The 22,403-nt window shown below is 46.8% G+C and overlaps 1 protein-coding gene across 2 annotated transcripts; it reads right to left on the bottom strand.

Annotated features, from left to right (window-relative positions):
• Positions 1-1,395: 1,395 nt before the first annotated feature.
• FKBP6 (FKBP prolyl isomerase family member 6 (inactive)) lies at positions 1,396-21,403 on the bottom strand. Of its 2 annotated transcripts, none has more exons than XM_085557673.1 (8): positions 21,166-21,403; positions 19,785-19,874; positions 19,003-19,205; positions 17,740-17,859; positions 16,603-16,797; positions 16,205-16,314; positions 12,877-12,964; positions 1,396-1,929 (listed from the first exon to the last, which is right to left on the bottom strand). In XM_085557673.1, the coding sequence occupies exons 1-7, from the start codon at positions 21,374-21,376 to the stop codon at positions 12,889-12,891; spliced, it is 1,005 nt and encodes a 334-aa protein (XP_085413799.1). In that variant the 5' UTR covers positions 21,377-21,403; the 3' UTR covers positions 1,396-1,929; positions 12,877-12,888. The 2 variants fall into 2 exon arrangements, with proteins under 2 accessions (XP_085413799.1, XP_085413798.1); XM_085557672.1 differs by having other exon boundaries at positions 1,396-1,821.
• Positions 21,404-22,403: the final 1,000 nt, after the last annotated feature.

Here is a 22,403-nt window from a genome sequence, read left to right as displayed (position 1 = left end):
CTTCCAGAGGCTTGGAAGGCTCCTCACTATGCCACAGCAGCCACACCACTCCTACACTTCAGATTCAGCAAGAGAAACGTCTTCCTCAATGGGCTCTGTCCCCACAGGTTGGGGTCCAGGAGATCCTGCTTTTCCAAGGTCATTGTTGGACAGAGATGTGCTATGTCTCCACTCATGGATCCAGGGCTGTCAGTGAACTGCCAGCATGGCCCATGTCAGGGAACTCCACGGAGGCAGAGCTGTCCCAGTCTAGAAATCTTGTTTTGTTTATATCTTCAGAACTATCTTATTCCAGGAAGCACAAAGTTCTTTGCTTGCAGGGAAGGGGCATCAACTCCCAATCAGAGTTACTACAATATTTATGCAGAGAAAGACACATATACATATTTAAAGGCCATCAGAAAGGAGTCCCAAACACCGCTGGGAAGGAGGCATTGCCATCTAGTGTCAGGCTAGGAAAGGGCTCAGTGACACACTGGCCCTGCAGCAGGAGCTGAACTGGATAATCCCAGTGGGTCCCTTCAGCTCAGGACATTCCATGCTTCTACAATTCTCCTCTTAGTGCCAGGCCCAACCTCTCCTGACTGGAGATACAGTTTGAGACCCTTCTGCAAAACAGCAAGGCCAAGAACATGGGCAGACAAGGCTACCTGAGACGCATGGATGGCTGGGAAGCCCTGGCTAATATGGCTGTGGAAGTCAGAATCATGGAATGGTTTGGGAGGGACTTTAAAGCTCATCTTGTTCCACCCCCTGCCATGGGCAGAGACACCTTCTGCTGTCCCAGGGTGCTCTTAGCCCCATCCAACTTGGCCTTGGACACTTCCAGGGATTCAGAGGCAGCCACAGCTTCTCTGGGCACCCTGTGCCAGAACCCTCACCACATTCACAGGGAAGAATTCCTTCCCACTATCCCATCTAACCCTCTCCTCTATCAGCAGGAAGCCATTCCTCCTTATCTTGTTACTCCAGCCCCTTGTCCAAAGTCCTTCTCCAGCTCTCCTGGAGCCTCTTTACACAGAGGAGTGGGCTCTAAGGCCTTCCTGGAGCCTTCTCCAGGCAAACACCCACAGTTCTCCCAGCCTGGCTCCAGAGCAGAGGGACTCCAGCTCTTAGACTATCTCTGACTCTGCATTGATTCAATCCCAGCCACAGCCTCATGTTCTGAGCACACAGAGTTCTGGAGTTTGCTCCAAAGCTGGTATTATTCAGCAATTTTAGATCTAGCATCAACATTCACAGGAACGTTCAGCTAAAACAAAGAGTACAACAACCAGTCGCCCACGAAGGGAGCCAGTTCTACAGACCCCATTCCAAATTCCAGCTCCTTTCAGGCATTAATCACTCTTGCAATCACTTTTATTTGTGCAATAAATTGGCACAAGTCCTGCCAGCTTTAGTGTTCAGGTTGGTTTATTTCACCAGAACAAAACAACCAAACATATTTTTTTTAAGAACAACCTGTGTAAACAGAAAACTTCATGGCGTCCTCCTCCTACTTACAAATTCCCTGAAAGCAGCCTGGAATCTATCTGCAAGAGGCAGGATGTCAGGAAAGAATTTCCTTCAAACAGTGTGCATGGGAGAAGAGAAGGGATTTACACAGACCCATTCCTCTCTCCAGCAGCACAGATTTAATTATTCTGGAAACTGCCTCAAAACATAGCAAACAAATCAAACTTCAGGAAAATCAGGTTGTGCATAAACACTAAACCTTCACTTCAGTCTCTTGAAGTAAAACAGTGCTCCTGTCCCTTTTCCCAAAACTTGTATGTGATGCTGAGGTCTCCATGTGCCAAAAGATGGACGGCTGCAACAGTCCTAGGATGACAAAGTATCACAGTCAGTTTTTCCCCAGCACCACCTGTACAGTTTATTGAATTTCAGCTCTCAATGATCCACGGTTACCAGCATACACCTCCAGTGGCCCTGAAATAAACACCCAGAATTCCACAGATTAGCACAAGTGGAACAAACACAGTGAAATCCCCTTAAAATCCATTCAACTTCCTCATGAAAGACTTGGAGAAAACAGAGTATTAAGTGACAAGAGCTAAAAACAAGTCAGGCCCCCTCAGGAAAATCCCCAAAGCACTCCTTGGGCCACCTCCCTTCCTACACAGGGTCATCCATGCTTCCCATTGCTTTTCCACTCTGGTTCTGGGATACTGAGTCCTGGATACTTACTCTGCCTTTGGGAGAAAGCTGAATCTTGTATGAGACATAGGAATTTCTCCTCAACCCAGATTTCTGCTGTTTCTCCCCATATTTCCCTGCTCCCAGCTCCTTCCTGTTGCAGGCCAGGAGCACTGGAAGGTTTGGCCATCTGGCTGCAACCCAGCAATGGATCACAGAGCACCCCCAGCACTTAGGGCAATTGTTTACCTCACCCCACCACTTGCAGCTGGATCCTTGACAGTCTTGAAGCCCTGGCAAGGGAAACTACAAATTTCCACATCCAGCAAAAATCCACTATTTCATCTCAGCCTCCACCCATACCTCCCCTTCTTCAGGGTCACCAGAAGGAAATATGTATCTTGGTACAGCATCAGCTTGGTCTGGGTAAGAACCAGGACTGTTTTTAAGTGGTGAGGACTGTTTTTAAGTGGTGATTCCTCCCTCCTCAGCTCTAAATTTGAAAGGGGAATCTCTCTGGTCACTGACCAGGACTTAGCTCACTTACCTCACCTTCTAATGGCTGCACTGACCTTGTTGCCAAAAGCTTCACCTGCTCCTCCAGTGCCTCTCCCAGTTGGGTTTTCCCTCTGCTCCTGCAGAAGCAGCACCTTCCCCTCCCTGGTCCCGAGACAGAATAAGCACCTTCCCCTGTGTCTGGTGCCACAGGTCACATCCTGCTGTCCTTGATGTAGCTACAAGTGGCTCCTCTCAAATACCAACACATAAAAACTCCTTTTGGAAGTATTTCCCTAATTTTTGAGCACAAAAGACACCAAAATACTGTTGGAACATAAACCTTGTCCCTCTCTCATCTATAGGATTACCAGCAGAAGGAAAAACAGAATAAATGAAAACCCAAGAAAATCCTTAGAAACCTTTCCCAAAACAACCCAGTATCTGTATCCTACAGGAGCTCTGAGGGTCAAAGGCTCCCATCCCAAAGGTGCATGACTTGCTCACAGCTCAGGAATACCAGGAGCCCAATCCCATTTTTATACTCTTCCAGCATCTGCGTGCCACCACAGCTGGCCCAGCCAGCTCAGCTGGCCATTCCAGCACATGTAAAACAAATTACTGGTAGAAAAATAGGGAAGCCTGTTCCTTAGAGGATAATGAGTTACAGGCTGCTAACCAGGAGGCAAAAAACAAAACAAAACAAAAACAAACAAACAAACAAACCACCAGGAACTGTGAGGGGAAAAATAGCTTCTTTACAGACTAATAGAGGAGAAGATGAAGCATCACATGATGTTCAAAATCCACACCTCATTCATTATACATCCTTGAAAGGCACCACAGGATCATGGGATAACTGGGGCTTTGAGGAACACCAAGACTCTCCAGCCCACCCCCAATGACTCATCTCCCTCTGATGACTCTGGAGTAGTGGGATCATCACTCCATGGGCTCAGAGCCACACAGAACCCATGACCAAGGGCCACCCTGCCAGAAAACTGGGTCTGAGTCAGCACAATGTGCCTCTTACAAGGGTTGTACCAAATTTAAAGTTCAGGATAATAAAAGCACGAAAGACTTGAGGAACTTTTAATATGTAAGAAACACAGGAGTGAGACTTCCAGCCTACCACAAACTGTGAGTTAGTGCATTCACCAAATCCCATGTTACAGCCTCATTTAATGGGCCCCCTTGTACTGCCAAACCTTCCAAAACTGGGGGTACACAAGGTTCCTGACACACAAGATATCAGTTGTCAGTCCAGGCTGGTAGCACTTTCCAGGAAGTCCATAAAGAAGGAAAATGACTGAAAGGCACTTCAGCTGATCTCCTCTTTGAAAATGAATCAGAGAGAGAAACACTTAAATCATTTCTCCAGTTCACAGCAGAAAGTTCTTTTAACCAGAAGGAAAGAAAGGCTTCAAGTGAGAAAAAGGAATCCTTATCCTTGATGTGCTATAGTGTTCTCTGCATTGTTAAACTAAAGCATCCTTGCTCCTCCTAAAATACAACTGATTTCCACTCTGTTCCTTGTCAGTCTAATCCCATCCCCACACAGCAGTTCCTTCACATGTTCCCAACAGGAATACTTCAAAGCTGATCACTGGGTGTTCCCACCAGCTGTTAGCTGGTGTTTGGGGTGTCTAACTTGGAATGAGCCTACAGCTACTGAGGCTTCTTATACAACAGGAAAATAAAGGATCAGACCAAGAGGTTTCTGGTTTCATGGTTGCTATTTGAAGCAATAAAGTCTTTATGTGCAGCTAATTTAAAAAAATATTCAAACTGAAATCCTAAAGCCATTTCAGGTAATGTTTGATCAGTTTATCTCTTTCATTTCCACCAAATGGCTCCACAATCAGAAGAGAAGTGGAGGGGAACCACAGGACCCTGCAGACACAACAGCTGGATGGGGTTCAACACCAGTGCTGCTCCTGCATGGAGGAGAACAGCACACTCCAACCAGAACCCTGCTCCAAGATTTGTTTCCTTCACTACAGCAGGTTGGCAGCAACTCATCCATGAAATCCAGCAAGGCACATTCAGATTTCAAGGTCACACACAAGCCTGTTGGTCTCAGCTATTTTAAGTCATCCTTTGGAACTACAAAGCTGATCATCAATTCATAGGGAGTAACACACCAGGTCATGGGTCATTTATAATCATAATTATGATCTAATTATATCACCTTTACTCTGCATTAAAATCACAATTAAGAGTTAATGCTTTAACTAAGGCTTAAGCTGCTTTTCTGCATAAAACCCTGCAGGTGCATCTTCCCCAGCTTCCCCTTTCCTGCCTCCATCTCTAGAAGGGCTGTAGGGAGGCACCAAACACAACAGATAAAGTTCCTGCCAAAACACAAGGAAACTGGAAAACTCAGAATTGTGCACTTAAACATTCTTTGCCAGTTCAGCCCTCACTGCCCCCACACCTTGAGGCAGCAGCTCCCAGAGTGCTGCACTGGGATAACCCTCAGTGAGAGGAGCTCTCCTCAAGGCAAGTATCCAAGAAATCAGGTTGGTGGTGGCAGTCTGGAAAGCTTTCACGTATCAGAAACGTGACCTCAGTGGATATTCAGAGAAATGCAGCCTCCTCTCTCAGGGGAAGCAGAACATCTCCTCTTCAATGCTTCTGTTCAGATCTAAGTGGGCATGTTCAGATCTAACTGAGCATGGAGAAGAAATAAAGGGAAGTTGTGACTCAGGAGCCAGAAGGATAAAGCACATCCTAACACCGCAGCTCCACATGAGCCTGGCTGGGAAAGCTGAAAGATGTTATGAGCACACGTCAACAAAGAGCCAAACCCGTGAACAGCAAGTGCCTGAGAAGTGCTCTTCTCTCAGAGCCTGACCAGTCCACAGGCACTGACACTGGAGAAAAACCACTGCGACCAGAAGGGAACAATCTCATGGACTCCACTAGAGGTTCCTGACGGTCTGCATCGCTCTGGAATGCTAAGATGAAATTCCAGCAGCACCAGGGTGCTCTCAGCAGCTGATTGATAATATTATGTGCTGGGCAATTCACCCTGACAGCAGGAGAGGAACAGCAATTTACAACACTAGCCTGTCCTGATTAATCTGGGCATGAGGCACTGCCATCCCAGGGAGCTTTCTCTGAGCAGGTGACATGCCTTAGGGAGAAAATTCCCTAATTAGGGACCATTTATATGTTCTCTGTGGAAGTGGCTCTGCAGTCAGCCATGCTCTCCTCTTTTCTCTGTAAGTGCTCTTTAGGGATGTCCAGCTGTGAGGGCTTCAAGTGGCCACTCCAATGATTGAGGTGGCTGTGGATATATTCTCAGAGCATGGCAGCACAACAAGCACAGACACTCACCCTTCCCACATCCAAAGTCAGAACCACATCACAGATATCCAAATCCACAGAGGAAAGTGGAAGGAACAGATATGCTGCTCCTCTTTTCTAGAGCCAAGCCACATAAACTTAAACTGTCATCTCAAGATTTGCACTCAGACACATTTTTTCCTCAGGACTTTTTTTCCAAGTCAATTTACCAAAACTCTCAGCTGTACAAATGATCCACAGTGAGTTCCAAGAGCTGTGTGTATGCTAGATAGACACTCTGTGTGAGGAAGAATTCTCCAGAGATCTGTAACAGGTCTTGACTCCAGAGGCCCTGAATGCTGACGACATGAACTACCATCCCAAACCTAAAGCGATGGAAGGAAGAGCTGTGAAGTCTCCTTAGATCTGGGATAAGACAAAGATACATAAAGCAAAAAGGACACAAAGCAGAGCTCTTTCCCAAGCACATCTTAAAAAAAAAAAAAAACAAAAAAAAACCCACAAACCCTTAAAACAGCACCCAGACAAAGCAACAAAAGTTCTCATTCAGAGAGCAAGAGGTCTCATAAGAGAAATGATTATGGGAAGGTGAAGGAAGTGATGAACTCTTCAACACACACACTTCTGACTCGGGAAGGATTTCACCCAGCAAGTGGGGGCTGAAACTGATCCTCGGAACAGCTCCCAGTTCTTCAAGTGCTCAGATAACCTCTATTACAATAACGTTCAGCATTCTATGGAATCAACAGCCCCTGATAAAGCAGGGTGGGCTGTGCAAGAGGCACATTAAGGTCATGTCTATCCTTACTGGAAATAACTCTTGAGCTCAGCAAACCAACTTTCAACAGTGCCAAGACACTCCCTGCATCTGAAGCAAAAAGATTTTCCAAAAGGTCATTCCCTAAATATGGAGCCCTGGTGGGGACTTCCTGGTGCCAACAGCCAAAATCATCACCTGTTTGCAAAGTGCTGTAGCCACTGTGTCAGACACAGCTGCTGATGCCCAGATGCTACTCCAGCAGGGATACAGGCCCCAGTTCCATCAGACGCTCTGTGCTGCTGATGATGGAAAAGACACTCCGATACAGAGCAACTGAGGGAGCTGGGGAAGGGGCTCAGCCTGAAAAAAAGGAGGCTCAGGGGGGACCTTCTAGCTCTGCACAGCTCCTGACAGGAGGGGGCAGCTGGGTGGGGGCCAGGCTCTGCCCCTAGGGAACAAGGGACAAAACAAGAGGGAAGAGCATCAAGCTGTGCCTGGGGAGGTTTAGTTTGGATTTTCTGGAAATTTTTTTCACAGGATGGTTAGGCACTGACACAACTGCCCAGGCCAGTTGTAGAGTCCCCATCCCTGGAGGGGTTTAAGAGATGTGTGGATGATACACTTGGGAACATGGGTTAGTGATGGCCTTGGCAGTGCTGGGGGAACAGGTGGGCTCTGTGATCTTAGAGGGCTTTTCCAACCTTAACAACTCTGCGTTTCAGTGATTCCGTGCACAAGTGAACAAGGTGAACAAGGCTTAGGAGGTCACAAGCAGATGAGTGTTTCTCAAAACCACAATGAACACTTTTGAAGGCCCTCAGCACTCATCACATTACCCTCAGCTGCCCCTGTATCATCACAGCTACTGCAATACCCAGTTAGAGCATTTAAAACTCTGCTCAAGTTTGTTAGGGTTTCACTGCTCACTAGAGCAGAGAGCTGGCAGGTGTCAGGACTCGGACTAGCACCAACACTCTCTTATACCCCTGAAGGGTATCAAGCCATGATAATTTAAAATCCCTAGATTAAAGAGTGAGAAAAACAGGACAAAGACATCTGTTAGTTCAAAGGGAAAGTCTGGAGCCTCCAAAGCAGGAGGATTGGTGCCCAGACAGAGCACAACTTGAGGCAAGAAAGGAGGTCTGAAAAATTTTAACTCAGAGAAAAAACTTAGGATAATCACGTCCTTCCTTGCTGCTGGAAGTGAGGGATAGTGACTCTGAGTGCTCTGCAAAGCTAAGACTTCATAAAGAAATTCCCATCTTACACATAGCCAATTCTGTTTAAACTCCACCTGCATGATAAACCAGATGTTATCATGGGAACAGAAAGAGTCCAGCACCTTTTTCATGTTCTACTGATTTGTAGCACCAGAATATTTTATATTAGAGCTGCTGGAAAAAGCTCCGAGAAGTAAAACCTCACACAGGAATATCCCTTGGGGTCTCAGCCAGGCCTTCCCAAGACCAGTGCCAGGTGACCTTTAACAGGCAGGAGGTGGAAGAGAACAGAATCACAGAAGGTTGGACAAACCCTCTAAGATCAAGTCCAACCACCAATCCAGCACCACCACATTCATACAAACCATATCCCACATCCATGCATTTTTGGAACACTTACAGGAAGGGTGACTCCACTACTGCTCTGGGCAGTCTATTCCAATGCTTTACAAGCTTTTCCATTAAAATTTCCCAAATACCCAATCTAAGCTCGGTACAACTTGAGGCTGTTTCCCCTTGTCCTGTCATTTACCACCTAAGAGCACAGCCCAACCCCACCTGGCCCCAACCTCCTGTCAGCAACATTTCCTTTCAGCACTGCAGCCAGGAATCTGCTCCACCTTACCTGGGAGCTTTGTGTTTGAACACCAAAGGAAATTACAGGCTTTAGACACTTCCTAAATCAGAGAGAACAGCCGAGGGCCCATCCTTAGATAAGGCTGGAGGACCAATACTTCACCAAAGCCTTGAAGGACAGGCACAGTGGGACACTGGGATATTGCACAGGTCTCTCTCCTTTCCATTTCACATCATCTTGTGGCTTCTAAGTCCTGGCCAGACCTCCCAGTCTGGGCAAAGCCAGCCCTAGTGCATCCAGAATCACGTCCAGTACGTCCCCTAGGAAAGCATATCAGGGATCCCTAAAACCAGGTGCCACAGTAATTTCTTCAGTTTCCAGAGGAAAACAGAGCCAAGGATCCTTCCAGAGATGTATTACAGGTACTACTGCAGGCAGGAACTGCAAAAATCCTCAGAAAAAAGTGCAAGACACTAGAAGAGGAGAGAGCCTGAAGGAAAACAAAACCCCCAGCTCAACAACTTCATTAAAGCTTTTCTCCTTCCTCTGCTTAACAAGGAGAATACTTAATTAAGTCCTCCTTCAAGTCTTCCCCCTCAGCTGGGAAGGCTCAGCAGAAAACAGAGATGTAACAATTTCCTCTGCAGCACAGGGCACCTCAGTGGGACAGGGATTTGCATATTCTAAAGGAGCAGTGAATCGCTGCTTCTCTGTTGTTTGGCCGCAGTGGGGAGGGACATTTCAGCTCTGCTCAGGAATAAGAGAGAGCAGGAGGGGAAGGAGAAAGTTGCTGTTTATTCCAAGTCTGGAGCTTTCCCAAGGCAGGAGTTTGATTGTGTTATGCACAGACTTCTCAGTTTATTTGCAAGGCTCTTGCAGCTTAGTAGGTCAGTTCAACTGGCAACTGCTGCTGATTTTAAGCCCAATTATAGACACTTCTACCTGGTGACACAGCCTCAGTTCTGCAGCCAGTTCTTGCCCATTAATGCCTCCAAAACTGGTAGAACTTGCAATTCATGGCAATCATCAGTTTGACCTCAAAGTTACTGTTATAATTTCAGTCTTGTCTGTTTTCACTGGAACATCTCCCTGTGTACTCCCATCTCCTGGGACCACTTCTCCTGTGTACTGAGCTGAGATACATATTAGAGACAAGCTTTCAGCTCTGGCGCACCTATAACCAAAATTAAGAGTGCAGAGACTCATCCTCCTGGGACAGAACTATCACCAAGGAGCCACTACTAGAATCCAGACATTCCTAAGGAAGTTGTCCCCAGTCCTCATGATTTAGTTCTCTTATGAGAGAGAGTCCACAGCAACACAACAATGGGAAAGTTGGTTTTTTTTTTGTGATGGGTCTTTCAATCAAAACAAAACAAAAAGCTCCAAAAAGCCAGAGGCCTCAGCCCACCATTCTGCAGTTTAGGGGACACCAAGGAGGACTTCCAGCCCTGCACATCCCAGGAAATTAGGCTCTACATACCTGCACCACACAAAGTGAACAGAGACAGGTAAATAAACCAAACCCTCAGAGGGGCCAGCCTGAGACCCAAGGGATTCAGAAGAAACTGCAGCAGGATGGATTTAAAAAGGAGTTTGTGCTTCTGTCTCCTTCTGAGTACTTCTGAATTCCCCCCAAGAAGGACCACAAGCAGCCTTGCATTTCGCCAAAGGGAAAATCTACTCTGACACAAAATTCCACTGAAAGGGTAGGAAATGTGTTCTGAGTGAGATGTTTGAGGCAATTAGAAGAACTGGGCTCTACAGCTGGCAGGGGTTACAGAAATCATGGAATAGTTTGGGTTGGAAAGGACCTTAAAACCTGTTGGTTTCACTCCCTGCCATGGACAGGGGCACTTGCCACTAGACCACGGTGCTCAGAGCCACATCCAGCCTGGCCTTGAGCATTTCCAGAGATGGCACAGCCCCAGTTTCTCTGGGCAACCTGTGCCAGGCTCTCCCCACCCTCACAGGAAATAATTTCCTCCCTATATCCAATCTGAATCTTCCCTCTTTCAGCTTAAAGCCATTCGCCCTTGTCCTGTCGCTACAAAATGCCTTGCAAAAATATCAGGCAGAAGGAAGATGCTCAGGTGCACCCAGGTTTGAGTGTAATTATACAAAACAGCCCTGGATTAGTCAGTACAGAGAACTGAACTTTGTTCTTGGAACACAGCAGGGCTCAGCAAAGGCACAGCAGTCTCAGCTTGGAAAGAGCTCTGAAGCAAGGGATGGAGGCAGCAATGATCAGGAGGGAAGAGATGCTACAACTACAGCTCTGAGCCATTCAGGAGCTGGACCACAGGTCAGCTCAGTGCTCCACAAGCACCTGTCAGCTGGTATATAGGGAGATTTTCTTTAATTTTTGTGATTGCACTGGTCCATTAACCACAGACTGCAGACAGCACTCCCAGCCCATCTCCTCACTCAGTGTCTAAGAGAACGGATGAAGCTGGCCTGCCAAACTGCCCCAGTACAGCCTGTACCCTAAACTTTACTGGTACAAAGCTGTTGGAAAACACTGAAGAATGTTCTGCCTCAATTCTGACCAATTACCAGTGTCTTTGACAGGGAGCAGGAGCTCCTGCTGGAACTGCTTTGCCCCTCTCTGAATGCATAATGAAGTTTTAAAGTAGCAGCCCAACCTTCAGCTCACACAGGACCCTGCAAGAACCTCCTCCAGCAAAGGACTTCTTTTGCCATGAATGAACAGTAGATTTTTGTTTGGGACTCAGTGATTTATGTTCATCTGGGAGACTTAGTTTCCTTTTAATACTGCAACAAAAATCAACTTCAAGGAGGCTTGGAAACATTTTTGACTGACAGCTATCCATCAGCTATGTAAGGTGTGAGAAATCCATACACAGGAGTCAGTGGATAAATTGGCTGATAAACAGTTCAGCCCAGCACTTAAGCTTGACTACAGGAGATATTTTGCTCTTTTCCTTTGTACTTCTCAGTCTCCTCTAACCAAAATCACTGGCTTTACTTACAACACAAAATGCTTTTTGGGAAACAAGTAGTCACACAATTCTCCCAGGGGAGGACCTGTCTGATGCCCCAGCAGATCACTACAATCACTCTGACTTCCACCACCTGATTCCAAACCCTCACAAGAGCTTCCCAGGTCAGACACCACCAGGGATGAGACCCAAGGTCCTGTATGTTTCCAAACTGCAACTTCCTGAAACACAGCAAGTGGAGAATCAGAGCCTCATGCCAAGTCTAGAGCCACAGACTTTCTGCACAAGATCTCATCAATCTTACATCCCCTTTCAGAGCTCCTTTCCTGGGGGCAAGTACCTGCTAACACACTTAGTAGCCTCATCCCAAACCCAGGGCAGGATGACTTGTGCTCTGAATTCATATGCCCAGCTTGGACCAGAGCACAGGGGCAGCAGGAAGGGTAAAGGCTCCACAAGGAGTCATGTGCAGTCAGGAGAAGGTTGTGTTCCTTTAGAAGCAGCATTCAATCCAACCTCTTCCTCAAACACTGCCTTAGCTTCCTCATAAGCACAAAGAGACAACCTTAAAACACCAGAGCTGATGGAAAGACTGCCAATATTCATTTTCTGCTACCGAAGAGGTACTGTCTGTATTGCAGGAGAGACAACAGCAGCAAACTGATGGCCCTGAGTGGGCATGGTTCATGACAGAAGGATTTTGTCATTTTCCAGAATTCTTTCCCTAGGGTTTCCCCCAAAGCAAGAGACCAGAAAAGATTTCTGCTCCTGCTTGCACCTCCCTGAAGATTTTGAGAAAAAAAAAGATCAAAGAGCCTTTGTACGTTTATAAACCTGTCAATTTTGCTAGAAGACTTAAAGCTTTAAAGAGTCCAAAACATCTACTTGAAGTTTTCTATACAGACTTATTTTAATACTTTAAAAAACCCCAGAAATAAAATATTTGTATTTTTCTAAAGTGAAGAATTCCAGACAAAAGTGCTGAAGACAGAATTCCAGACAGAAGTGCTAGAGGGGAGGAGGAAATCCAATTCTTAAGTTTGACGGGAACTTTTCTTTTTTTCCCCTTTCTTTTAATTGGCAGAGAAACAAGATTACAGACCTATTTCAGCCCCTGGCTCTGACCAGGAATAGCTGGGATGAGCAGCACAGGAAACAACAAACCAAACTTACTCAACTGCTGCCAGCTCCAAGTCCCTGTCCCACACATTTGCCTCACAGGAAAGACTCTTCAAGATGATGATGTAGCAGTACTCTACCCCACCATCCTGCCTTTCCTCTCCACACACTCCCATCACTTTCCATTTTGCCTCCAAAAGCCTCCCCGGCAAAAGAGAAGCAGGCTCTCCACCTGAGAACACTACAGGTATGACAGGTTTTGGGAGAGCTCAGCCCTTTTAAAAACCTGGTTACCTTGATTTCTTCTCAGCCATAAGAATTGAGAGGGTCAAACATCTGGCAGCACATTTCTTTCTCCGTTTCCACGTACTCCTTGTAGCATCTGCAAAGTAGAGCACAGAATGGCGTCAGGGGCTGGAGACTGTCTGTGCCACCCCCTGAAAAGAATGTTATTTTTTGGATATAAATAAATTAACACAATGGAAGAGTGTGCTGGCAGCAGAGGCACAGCTCCACCAAGCCCTTCTTTCTACAATGTCAGGAAAAGAGCTGGGAATGTCATGCCTCACCCCCAGCCCTTGGATCTCTGCTGTGCTTGGGACTAATTAGATAATTCGCCTTCTGTGAGACAGGTGCTTTCTACACTGGTCTTGGAAACATGGGATAGTGCAGAGGAACCCCATCTGTGTGCTGTGGGATACTTTTGTGTGTCCTTATGCAAGTCCTTTTAGCACCCAGGAGACACTGTTCAACTGCCATACAGCAGGATATCTGCCATGGATATAGGATCTGGGCAGAGGATGGGAAGGAGACAGCAAGGATTTGTGTCTGGGCTATGTGGATGACAAGCAGATGTATCCTGCTCTGTTCTGTCTTCCTTGCCAGTGTGACAGGATGTCAAAAGCTTCGCAGTCTGCTCCATTTGAACTTCTCCAAGCGCAGTATCTTCTGCTCTCTGTGCTCTCACCTCACTGGTAAGGAATCTCTGAACTGCAGGCTGACTCAGTTTGGGAACACTGTTCCAGGGATCAGTGGCTGCCCATGAGTTCAGCTTTCCTGCATCTGCTGCCATATAAGGCCAAAAGCAAAGAGTTTTGTGCAACACACTAGAACCAGCCCCAGTGAGAGGCTGGCTCAGGTTCTCTCAGCCCCAGCCCTCAGCATCCTTGGGGCCCAGAACCTTAGAGGGTATGAAATCCCAGCACAACAAACTCTCTCCTGGTAAGTCTCACACAGAAGTTGCTGACCAAGGATGCTCACCTGTAGCTGGCACATTCCCACACCTATGATAGTAGGAAATCCAAGAGCCCTTTGTTTGGATGAACAGGGTAATGCCAGATATTGGAAGAACCCAAATTCATTCTGGTTTTGATGCAATGCAAGCCTTCCAACAGAATTCCTAGATCCAGCAGCAGAATTTGCACCAAATCCACCACAGCAGGTACCAGACACATTCTACATACCTCTCACTCTGGATTCTCCTGAGCATTTTGCCTCTTGTTCTCCAGAGCATTTTGCCAAGAACCTGTTTCAGCCATGAAACAGATGCATTCCAAAGGTTTGTTTTAGACAGCAAAAGGGAGATTGCTGATTACCATACAACATTGCTTTTAATGAAGTATAAATGTACCCAGTAAGGAAGTGAAAAGCCACTAAGAACAAGGTTTTGATTCATATTCCCTTTCTGAAGCATTTGTCAGATCACACTACCAGTTCTCAGGCAAGGCAGGCTGGCAACATTACATATCTAGCCAGAGGTACATCTGCTTCACACTAATTCCACTCTTTGTCACAGGCAGAAGACCTCTCCTACAGTGCTGCCTCCAGCATTGAAAACACATCCAGCTGCTGGAGCAAGTCCAGAGGAGGCCATGAAGATGCTCCAAAGGCTGGAGCCCCTCTGCTCTGAAGACAGGCTGGAAGAACAAGGGTGCTCACCTGGAAAGAACTCCAGGAAGACCTCAGAATCCCTTCCTTGCCTAAAGGGGCTCTACAAGAGCTGGAGATGGACTTTGAACAAGGACAAGAGGGAATGGCTTCCTGCTGCCAGAGTGCAGGGTTAGATGGGATATTGGGAAGAAATTCTTCCCTGTGAGAGTGGGGAGGCCCTGGCACAGGCTGCCCAGAAAAGCTGTGGCTGTCCCATCCCTTAAGTGTTAAAGGCCAGGTGGGATAGGGCTTAGAGCACCCTGGTATGGTGAAAAGAGTCTTTTCCCATGACAGTGGAATGAGCTTTAAGGTCCCTTCCAACCCAAACCATTGCATGATTAAAAGCAAAAAGTACACCAGTTTTAACAGGCAGTGAAGCAGGAACTCCAGGACAACAGTGGTTTAAGGTGCACTCAATTCTGACACATGCACACTCCCTGAACATGCTGCTCTCTACAGAGCTGGAGCTGACAGAGGCAGAAATGCCTTGTTGCTTCCTGGCCACACCACCTAAACACCATTAGCAAAATTTCTCTTTTATCTACCAACATATTTCAAACAAAACTAAGTGAAAACATGAGGCTTCTAGAATCAGGCCTTCTAGCTTCCAAGAGCAGCCAGCCAGATCTAGTTTAGAACTCCCCACCCTCCGTGGACAATTTGATAGCTCCACATCCAGTTGGAGATCAGGATGAATACAAGAGATTAACTTAAAATTTCCAGACCAGAAGCTAATACTGCCTTCAAGCTCTTTGTACTTCAGAAGTAACAGAACAAATTTGCAGATTTGGTGTTATGCCAGACTATTGAAGACAACATGGATACACAAAACAGAAACAGCCCTCCAGCAACATATCCCCTGGCAAAAGGCACTCAGCCCACCAGCTTTTCCAGCAGCACCAACCACTCTTTTTAGGTATTACTGCCTTTCTGCAAGTGCCTGGCACTGACATACAGAAGAGGGTTTGTATTCAAGGGCTGCTTTGTGAGCTCCAGAGCTGAGGACAGCATCTCTTCTGCCTCAGTAAACAGTGCCAGGAGGACAGCACACACTTTTGGGAAAAAGCTAATGCTTTTGGCAGTTTCAAAGGAAGAGCATCATGAGGACATAGATAACCATTAGTCACATTTTGGTGGGGTGGGGGCATGACTAAAGGTGGCATGAACTCAGCCTGTGAGGAAAAGAAGACTTCATCTGTGGGGAAGGGAAGAGTTCATCTTCAGGGCTGTTCATTTATTATCTCCAAGACAGCAAGAAATTAACTTTTAATGAATATTAGTATTGTGCATTGAAGCACCTGCAGCTGCTGAAAATAACAAACACATCTTAAAGGGAATGAAAATCACACTCATTGAGAACATTAACAGCTAGATCATCAGCCAACTGTATTTCACTGTATTTGAGATATTCTAGTAGCCCTCACATCTCTGTCCTCAGCCTGATCTGCTCACAAGTCAGGAAACACACATCCGACCAAAGAAATATATGGAAAGGGTGGGTACTCTGAGCTCCTGACTTGCAGCTTCTGGGCCTGAAAAGTCTTTCAAGCTGTTTTCTCCATATGTGTTTTCCCAAGTCACTTATTAACCCAATAGTTTGGGGTTTTTTTTAATATTTTTAATATTTTGGAATGGCTATTACAGCCTGTCCAAACACTCTCTCTTCCCCAGGTATGGAAAGGAGGGCTCTCACCTTGCCAACTTCTTCAGCTCATTGTTGATATCACGGCTGAAGGGCTGGATGCGCTGAGCTCTGGCCAGGAAATCCCGGGATTTGTTGTACTCCTTCATGTATAGACAAGCCTGTCATGGAAACAATTTAGATGCATCACAAGATAAATACAGACCCACTGACCTTCTTCAGGCCTTGTGCCAAAACAAACTTTCCTGCAACAGAGAAAAGCAATTAATGAACACTCCAGGAAAAGCTCCATGTGACACATTTCCAGAGAGCCAGACTTTCCAAAAGGGCAGATGCAGACAGATCACCTTGACTACTGAAGCAGCCCAGAATTCAGAGATTCTCCTCAGTTTATTCTGGGCTTCCTCCACAGCCAGGCTGGGATGTTCCATGATGATTTATTTGCCCACCTGGCCACACCTGAAGAGCGCTTTGGCATTTCCTTGGTCCATCTCCAAGGCTAACTCTCCGTATTTCAAAGCTCGGTCGGCACGTTCCAGTTTCAGGTAAGTGAGTGAGAGATTCAGGAACAGCAGCAGTTTGGAAGCGTTGATCTGGCTCTGCTCTGCCTTACTGGAAGAGCTGTGACCCAGGATGGAGAGCGCCTGAACAGAGAGGGAAAACCAGTCAGTGCACAACAAATGCATCATGGAAAGTGAGAAATCCATCTCATCTAACAGCTACATCCGTATTTCTGTTCACCTAGGTCACTAAAAAGTAATAACAATCAGAACTCTAAATACAGAGCATGGCATTCTCAGCATTACTAGTCATGCTGACAGGTTTAGAAAATTACCATGAAAAGCAGCAGAGTCCAAAAAAAGGACCCAGGTCTCAGATTTAATATGGATGTCTTACAGGATAAATATGGATATCTTACAGGGGAGAAGGCAAGTCCTTTCAAAAATACCAAGCAAAAGCAACTTTGAATCATCTCTACCCCCGAAAAAATAGCAGATGCCTTCCAGTTTGAGAATAACTGAACATCTACCCTGCTGAGAGAGGGAGCTGAAAAGGCTCAGACTGGGAAAAAGGACCAGCGAGATCACCTTCTCACTCTCTACAATTCCTGGACAAGAAGGTGCAGCCAGATGGGGGTCAGGCTCTGTTCCCAGGTAGCTGGACAAGACAAACAGCCTTGAGTTGCAGCACAGGAGGTTCAGGTTGGATGCTGGGGAAAATTTCTCACTGAAAGTGTTGTCCGACCCTGGCATAGAGGCTGTTCAGGGCAGTGGTGGAATCCCCACCCCTGGAGAGATTTAACAGCCCTGTGGACATGGGTTAGTGGTGGCCTTGGCAGTACTGGGGAACAGTTAGACTTGGTGGTCTCAGAAAGTTTTTCCAAACAAAATTATTCTGTGACTATTCCTTCATTTACCACTGCTGCTCACACAAAATCAGGTGTGCAAGCCCGGTTCTGAAGTAACAAACCTGCAAAATACCATAAAGTTATTTGATCTCTAACCTGTACCTGTTGTGGTGAGCTAAAAAAATCCCTTCTTTCACAGCTTTCCCAAAGCACACCCCACATTTTCCTGGTGCCATACCCTCTTGTATCTGTCCTTGGCAATCTTGAAGTGCTGCTTATAGAAGAAGTAGTTGCCAAACTCTCTCTCTGTGGCTGCCACTTTCAACAGCTTTTCTAGAGGAAGTTTATCCTGCTGTTCCTGTGTGAAGAAATATCTGAATTTCAGCTCAAACTAAAGAAAAGAGGCAGAGAACTCAAATAGGGCAGTCCTAACCAGCCCCCTCCTATTCACAGAGCAGAAGCCAGGTCCTTACCAAGGCCAGGCCACCACCATGTGGTATCTCCCCAGCCAGGCTGAAACATTAGTGTTCTTGTGCTGATTATTCCCAGTAAAGAGATCAGGAAGCTCCCCAGGCCCAAAGTAGAACGGAAAAAAGCAGGAATGTGTTCTTAAAACCTGCCCAACTCCTTCAGCACACAGTTGAGTTAACACAAATCCTGGCACTGGCACAAAGCTGCTTGAACGGTTTTGTTGCTCTAATTGCTCTCAGGCCAGCTCTGGGACAGCCTGACACTCCCAAAGACAGCAAAACAAAAATCCCAATAATCATTAAATAAAAAATATAAAAATGGAGGGACAGGTTTTCTTTTGGGTCTGCAAATTGGAACCAGCTCATAGAGGGAGGTCAGTCAGCCAAAATAGGTGGGCAAGGAGGGAGCACAAGTGTGGTTTGCTCACAGGGTTCTGGGGAAAAATTTGCCTGTGCAGGGGCTGGAGGGGCTCCCCCATTAGCTTCTGCCTCCACTCACTGACCCATAACCACAGCCCAAAGCCCTTGGCATGAAAAGGTGAATTAACAATAGCACTGTAACTCACCAGGAAGGAAAAAACAAGGAGCACTTGGGAGAGGAGCCAAGAGGCAGAGACAAAGGGTGGGGGCTGGTGGGGCACTGGGACACTGCAGACTGAATAGGATTATTACAGTCAGCTCCTTACTGTTCCTTAAAGAAATTCCTAGAAGTTAATGCCCTCTAGTGCAACCATGAGGTTTCTGGTGAAACTAATAATAAATGGGAGCCATTCCACTGACTCCATCCAGCACAGAGGAGCAAACAAAGGCAAACCTCACCTTCTCCCTCTGCGTGGGAGGGCAAACAGTGAGATATGGAGGGACACAAAGGGCAGAGACACGGATCAGAGCAGAGCTGGGAGCCCAGAGACTAGATACTTGCACCAGCATTCACCTGAACACATGTAACGCACAAGCCACACTTGTGTGAGACAGGACAATGATGGTTCACCCACCAGATTTTGGGCTCAAGCTTTATTAAAAGAACTCACATAAGTCAACTCAAAGAAGGCATCGCACTCCTCTGAATCGATGAAGTCCAGCACCTCCACCTTGAAGAGGACCATGGTGTTTGAGGGGATGAAGGGAGGACAGCCCCGCTGACCGTAGGCGTATTCGGGAGCGAGGACGAACAGTGCAGCCTCGCCTTTGGTCATTGACAGTAGCCCGATCTCCAGCCCCCACAGTGTGATGTCTGTCATAACAAGGGGTGAGACAGGTGAGCTTCACAAACACCAACACCCTCACACACCAAACTATGATTTCTCCTTAAGCCTGAAGGAAAAAAAAATCCCTGGGAGCTCCTGTCTCAGCAACTACAACAGCAAGCTGCTCCAGAATGGATTATCAGGGAAACTGCCACTGTGGGACTGAGCATGTGGTACTGCAAATCCAGAGCTAGATGAGCTCGAAAGGGGCTTTAGAGATCATCCAGTCCAAGCCCTGCCACAGGCAGGGACACCTTCCACTAGACCAGCATGCTAAAAGACCTGTCCAGCCTGGAAAACATCATCTGCTCTCAAGAGATTTAAAACTACCTGAGCGCAGGTGGGGAACACCTCCCTACCACTCCCAGGCAGAGGGTGAGCAGGTCCAGATTCCATCTCCCATGTGAACCAGGAGGATTTTGGACTCCATGAGCAAGTGTTAAGGGTTTCAACTAACCTTAAGACACCAAACAGAGTTTAAACTAAAATGCCTTAATACAACCCCAGTTCCCAAAATGCCTTAATACAATCCCAAGCCCCATGACAAAGTTTGTGGCTCAACCTACCTTTTCCAAGTTTCATCAGCCTTGGATACTTGCTGTTCCCATTTGAACAGAAGAGCTTATTCCAATTTCCCAGGTACCCGGAGTACTTCACTGTACAGCCCAAAGCGAGGAGTAGGGACAAGGGAAAAGCAAGAGGTTGATTTCATATCCCACAGCATCAGGAGTACACCAGGAATTGCAACCACCCAGTCATCCTGCTTCTCCTTTTCTGTTCTGCTATAGAACAGCAGAGGCAGCAAAAACCCTTCTGTTTTACACCAAAAACCTGGTCACATCCAAGCAACCATCTGCTGTGTGTTTTAACATCCCCAGACAAAGCAGCTGCTTTACAGTCCTAATCTATTTAAGAGATGTAACTTTGCACATTTAAGAATTGGAAACTTCAGCTAAGTGAATTAAAATGCCCCAGCTATATGCATAAATATTTAAAAAGAATTCCCTAACCAAAGCTGGAGCTCTAGAAAGAGGGACAAGGGGGGAAATGTACTGCTACCCCAAGCTCTGCATCTGTAACTCCAGTTCTGTCTCAGAAAATGCACTGTAATGGGCCTCTCTTGACACAGCACGAGGGCCCTGCACTTCAGGAACTGCTTCCAGTTTCAAACTTCTCTGTGAGCACAGGTGGGGCCTAGAAATCCTTCATTCCTCAAGGTCAAGATGCCTTCTCATTTAATGTTTCAGCCACGAGAAGTTAAACAGGGTATCCCAAGTGCTAAAATACTGATAAGGAGAGGAGACAATCTATGAAACAGAGACACACTACAGTATAACATGAGCATGTTTAAGTCCTTGTTGTGGTCTTTGCCAGTCACCAGTATGTCAACATTAAGAGTCTTGGGGGATCTTTCCCAACAGGCTCTGACCTGTTTTCCTCAGCACCTGCTTCAGGTCCAGCTACACAGACCAAACTTCACATGGGGGAGACAGGTGACAGAGATGAGCACCAGATCCCCACTCCAGCCCACACTTCCAAGGATTTTCATGTTCTTAGCCCTGCTGAACACAGGCTAAACTAAACAATTCCTATTTAAAAGCTGCTCAGGAGATGGTTACTGGTGCCTGAACTACTGAATTCAGGCATAACATTCCTGCAGAGCACCCCGAACACCCGCGGGCAGCCAGGCTGTGCTCAGGCAGCCTCACTGCAGGACACCAGCCCTGGAGACACCGCGAGAATCCTGGAACGGTTTGGGCTGGAAAGGACCTTGAAAATGATCCAAGTTCAACCTATGAGCAGGGACACCTCCCACTAGAGCAGCGTGGCCCTTAACATTCCCAGGAACGGGCAACCACAGCTTCCTTGGGACATCCTTTACAGGAGTGCCCGGACCTGGCCATGGGACCTCTCGGGGCCCACAGGAGACCCCAGACCCGGCTCTACCTGCCACAGAGGCGCCCGGCGGCACGGGCTGCCCGGTGCCGGGGCGCAGCTGCTCCTTGCGGACCCCTCCATCGCCGGTCAGGTCCTGCAGGGCTTGGAGAGACTCCGAGGCCAGAGGCAAAGCGGGTGTGGAGGCCGGGGTCGGTGCTAGAGCCCACGGCAGAGCCGGAGCCGGGTCCCGCCGCCCCTCACGGCCGGGGCTTCCCGCCATCTCCGCCGCGCGCCAGGCCCCGCCCCCGCACCAGGCCCCGCCCCCCGCGCGCGGCCTCCGGCCAATCGTGCTCCGAGCAGCTGCCCCGGCCCAGCGCGCGGCTTTCGCGACACGCGAGAGCTGGCGCGCCACGGCGCTGCACCAATGGCAGGAGGGACGTCGCGGCGCGCCGCGGTGCACGCTGGGGGATGTAGTCCGTGGTGCGCGCTGCCTCCCGCGCTTCCTTAGAACAGAAACCCCAAACCAACCCAAAACTCAAAAACCAAAACCAAACCTGCGAAAAAACGCATATTTTATGATTGGCTTTTCGCAAATGTTACAATGAATATTATATGTGTAATGTTAGAAAGTTATGCTGTATTAATTCTCTTACGTATTGTGTTAAGTGTAGTTTTAGGTTCCAACATAACATTGAAATACAGACTATGTATGTGGGGGATGTTTGGTTTTTTTTAGGGATGAGATACTCACTTTGAGAACACCTAAATCTTCCAAAGGAGAAGAATTGATGGTTTTCTTATCAGAAGAAGCTAATTTCTTCAGGCCTTGTCAGACTCAAAGACGCCAGGGGATTAAAGGAAACAGTTGACATACAAGAGACAGAGTTTCTTGTTTAGAATAGAACATATGCATAACCATGAAGGATGTATGAATATGCAACAAGTGCATTGGTTTAAGGGTGATTCCTTTGTTCACAAGGCATGCTTGTTGTGGCTTAAGTGTCCCAGAGCATCTGGACATCCATAATTCTTTGCTTTTTATTGTCTTGTAATTGTCCTAATGCTAAACTTTATTACCCTAATTGTATTATTATTTTTATAACCATTTTATTATTATTAAACATTTAAAATTTTAAAAACCAAGCGATTGGCGTTTTTCATAAAACCCCACAAAAACAACATTGTGAAAAACCAAGCCAATTGCTTAGTTTTTAAAATTTTAAAAGTCTGAGCAAGGCCTGAAGAAATTTGCTTCTTCTGATAGGAAAACCATAAATTCTTCTTTGGAAGATTAGGGATTCTGTGAC

This window comes from Lonchura striata, chromosome 19 (assembly GCF_050655825.1).
Source record: "Lonchura striata isolate lonStrDom1 chromosome 19, ASM5065582v1, whole genome shotgun sequence".
Taxonomy (NCBI): Eukaryota; Metazoa; Chordata; class Aves; order Passeriformes; family Estrildidae; genus Lonchura; species Lonchura striata.
Note: the sequence above shows the minus strand (reverse complement) of the source record. Positions and strands in the feature narration are given on the sequence as shown.

Coding starts and splice junctions, on each gene's coding strand:
- FKBP6 (XM_085557673.1), bottom strand. CDS start 21,376: ATGGCGGGAAGCCCCGGCCGTGAGGGGCGGCGGGACCCGGCTCCGGCT. Junction 19,875..21,165: donor GCCGGGCGCCTCTGTGGCAG/GTAGAGCCGGGT, acceptor TGGGCTGTACAG/TGAAGTACTCCGGGTACCTG. Junction 19,206..19,784: donor GCTGATGAAACTTGGAAAAG/GTAGGTTGAGCC, acceptor TTGTTATGACAG/ACATCACACTGTGGGGGCTG.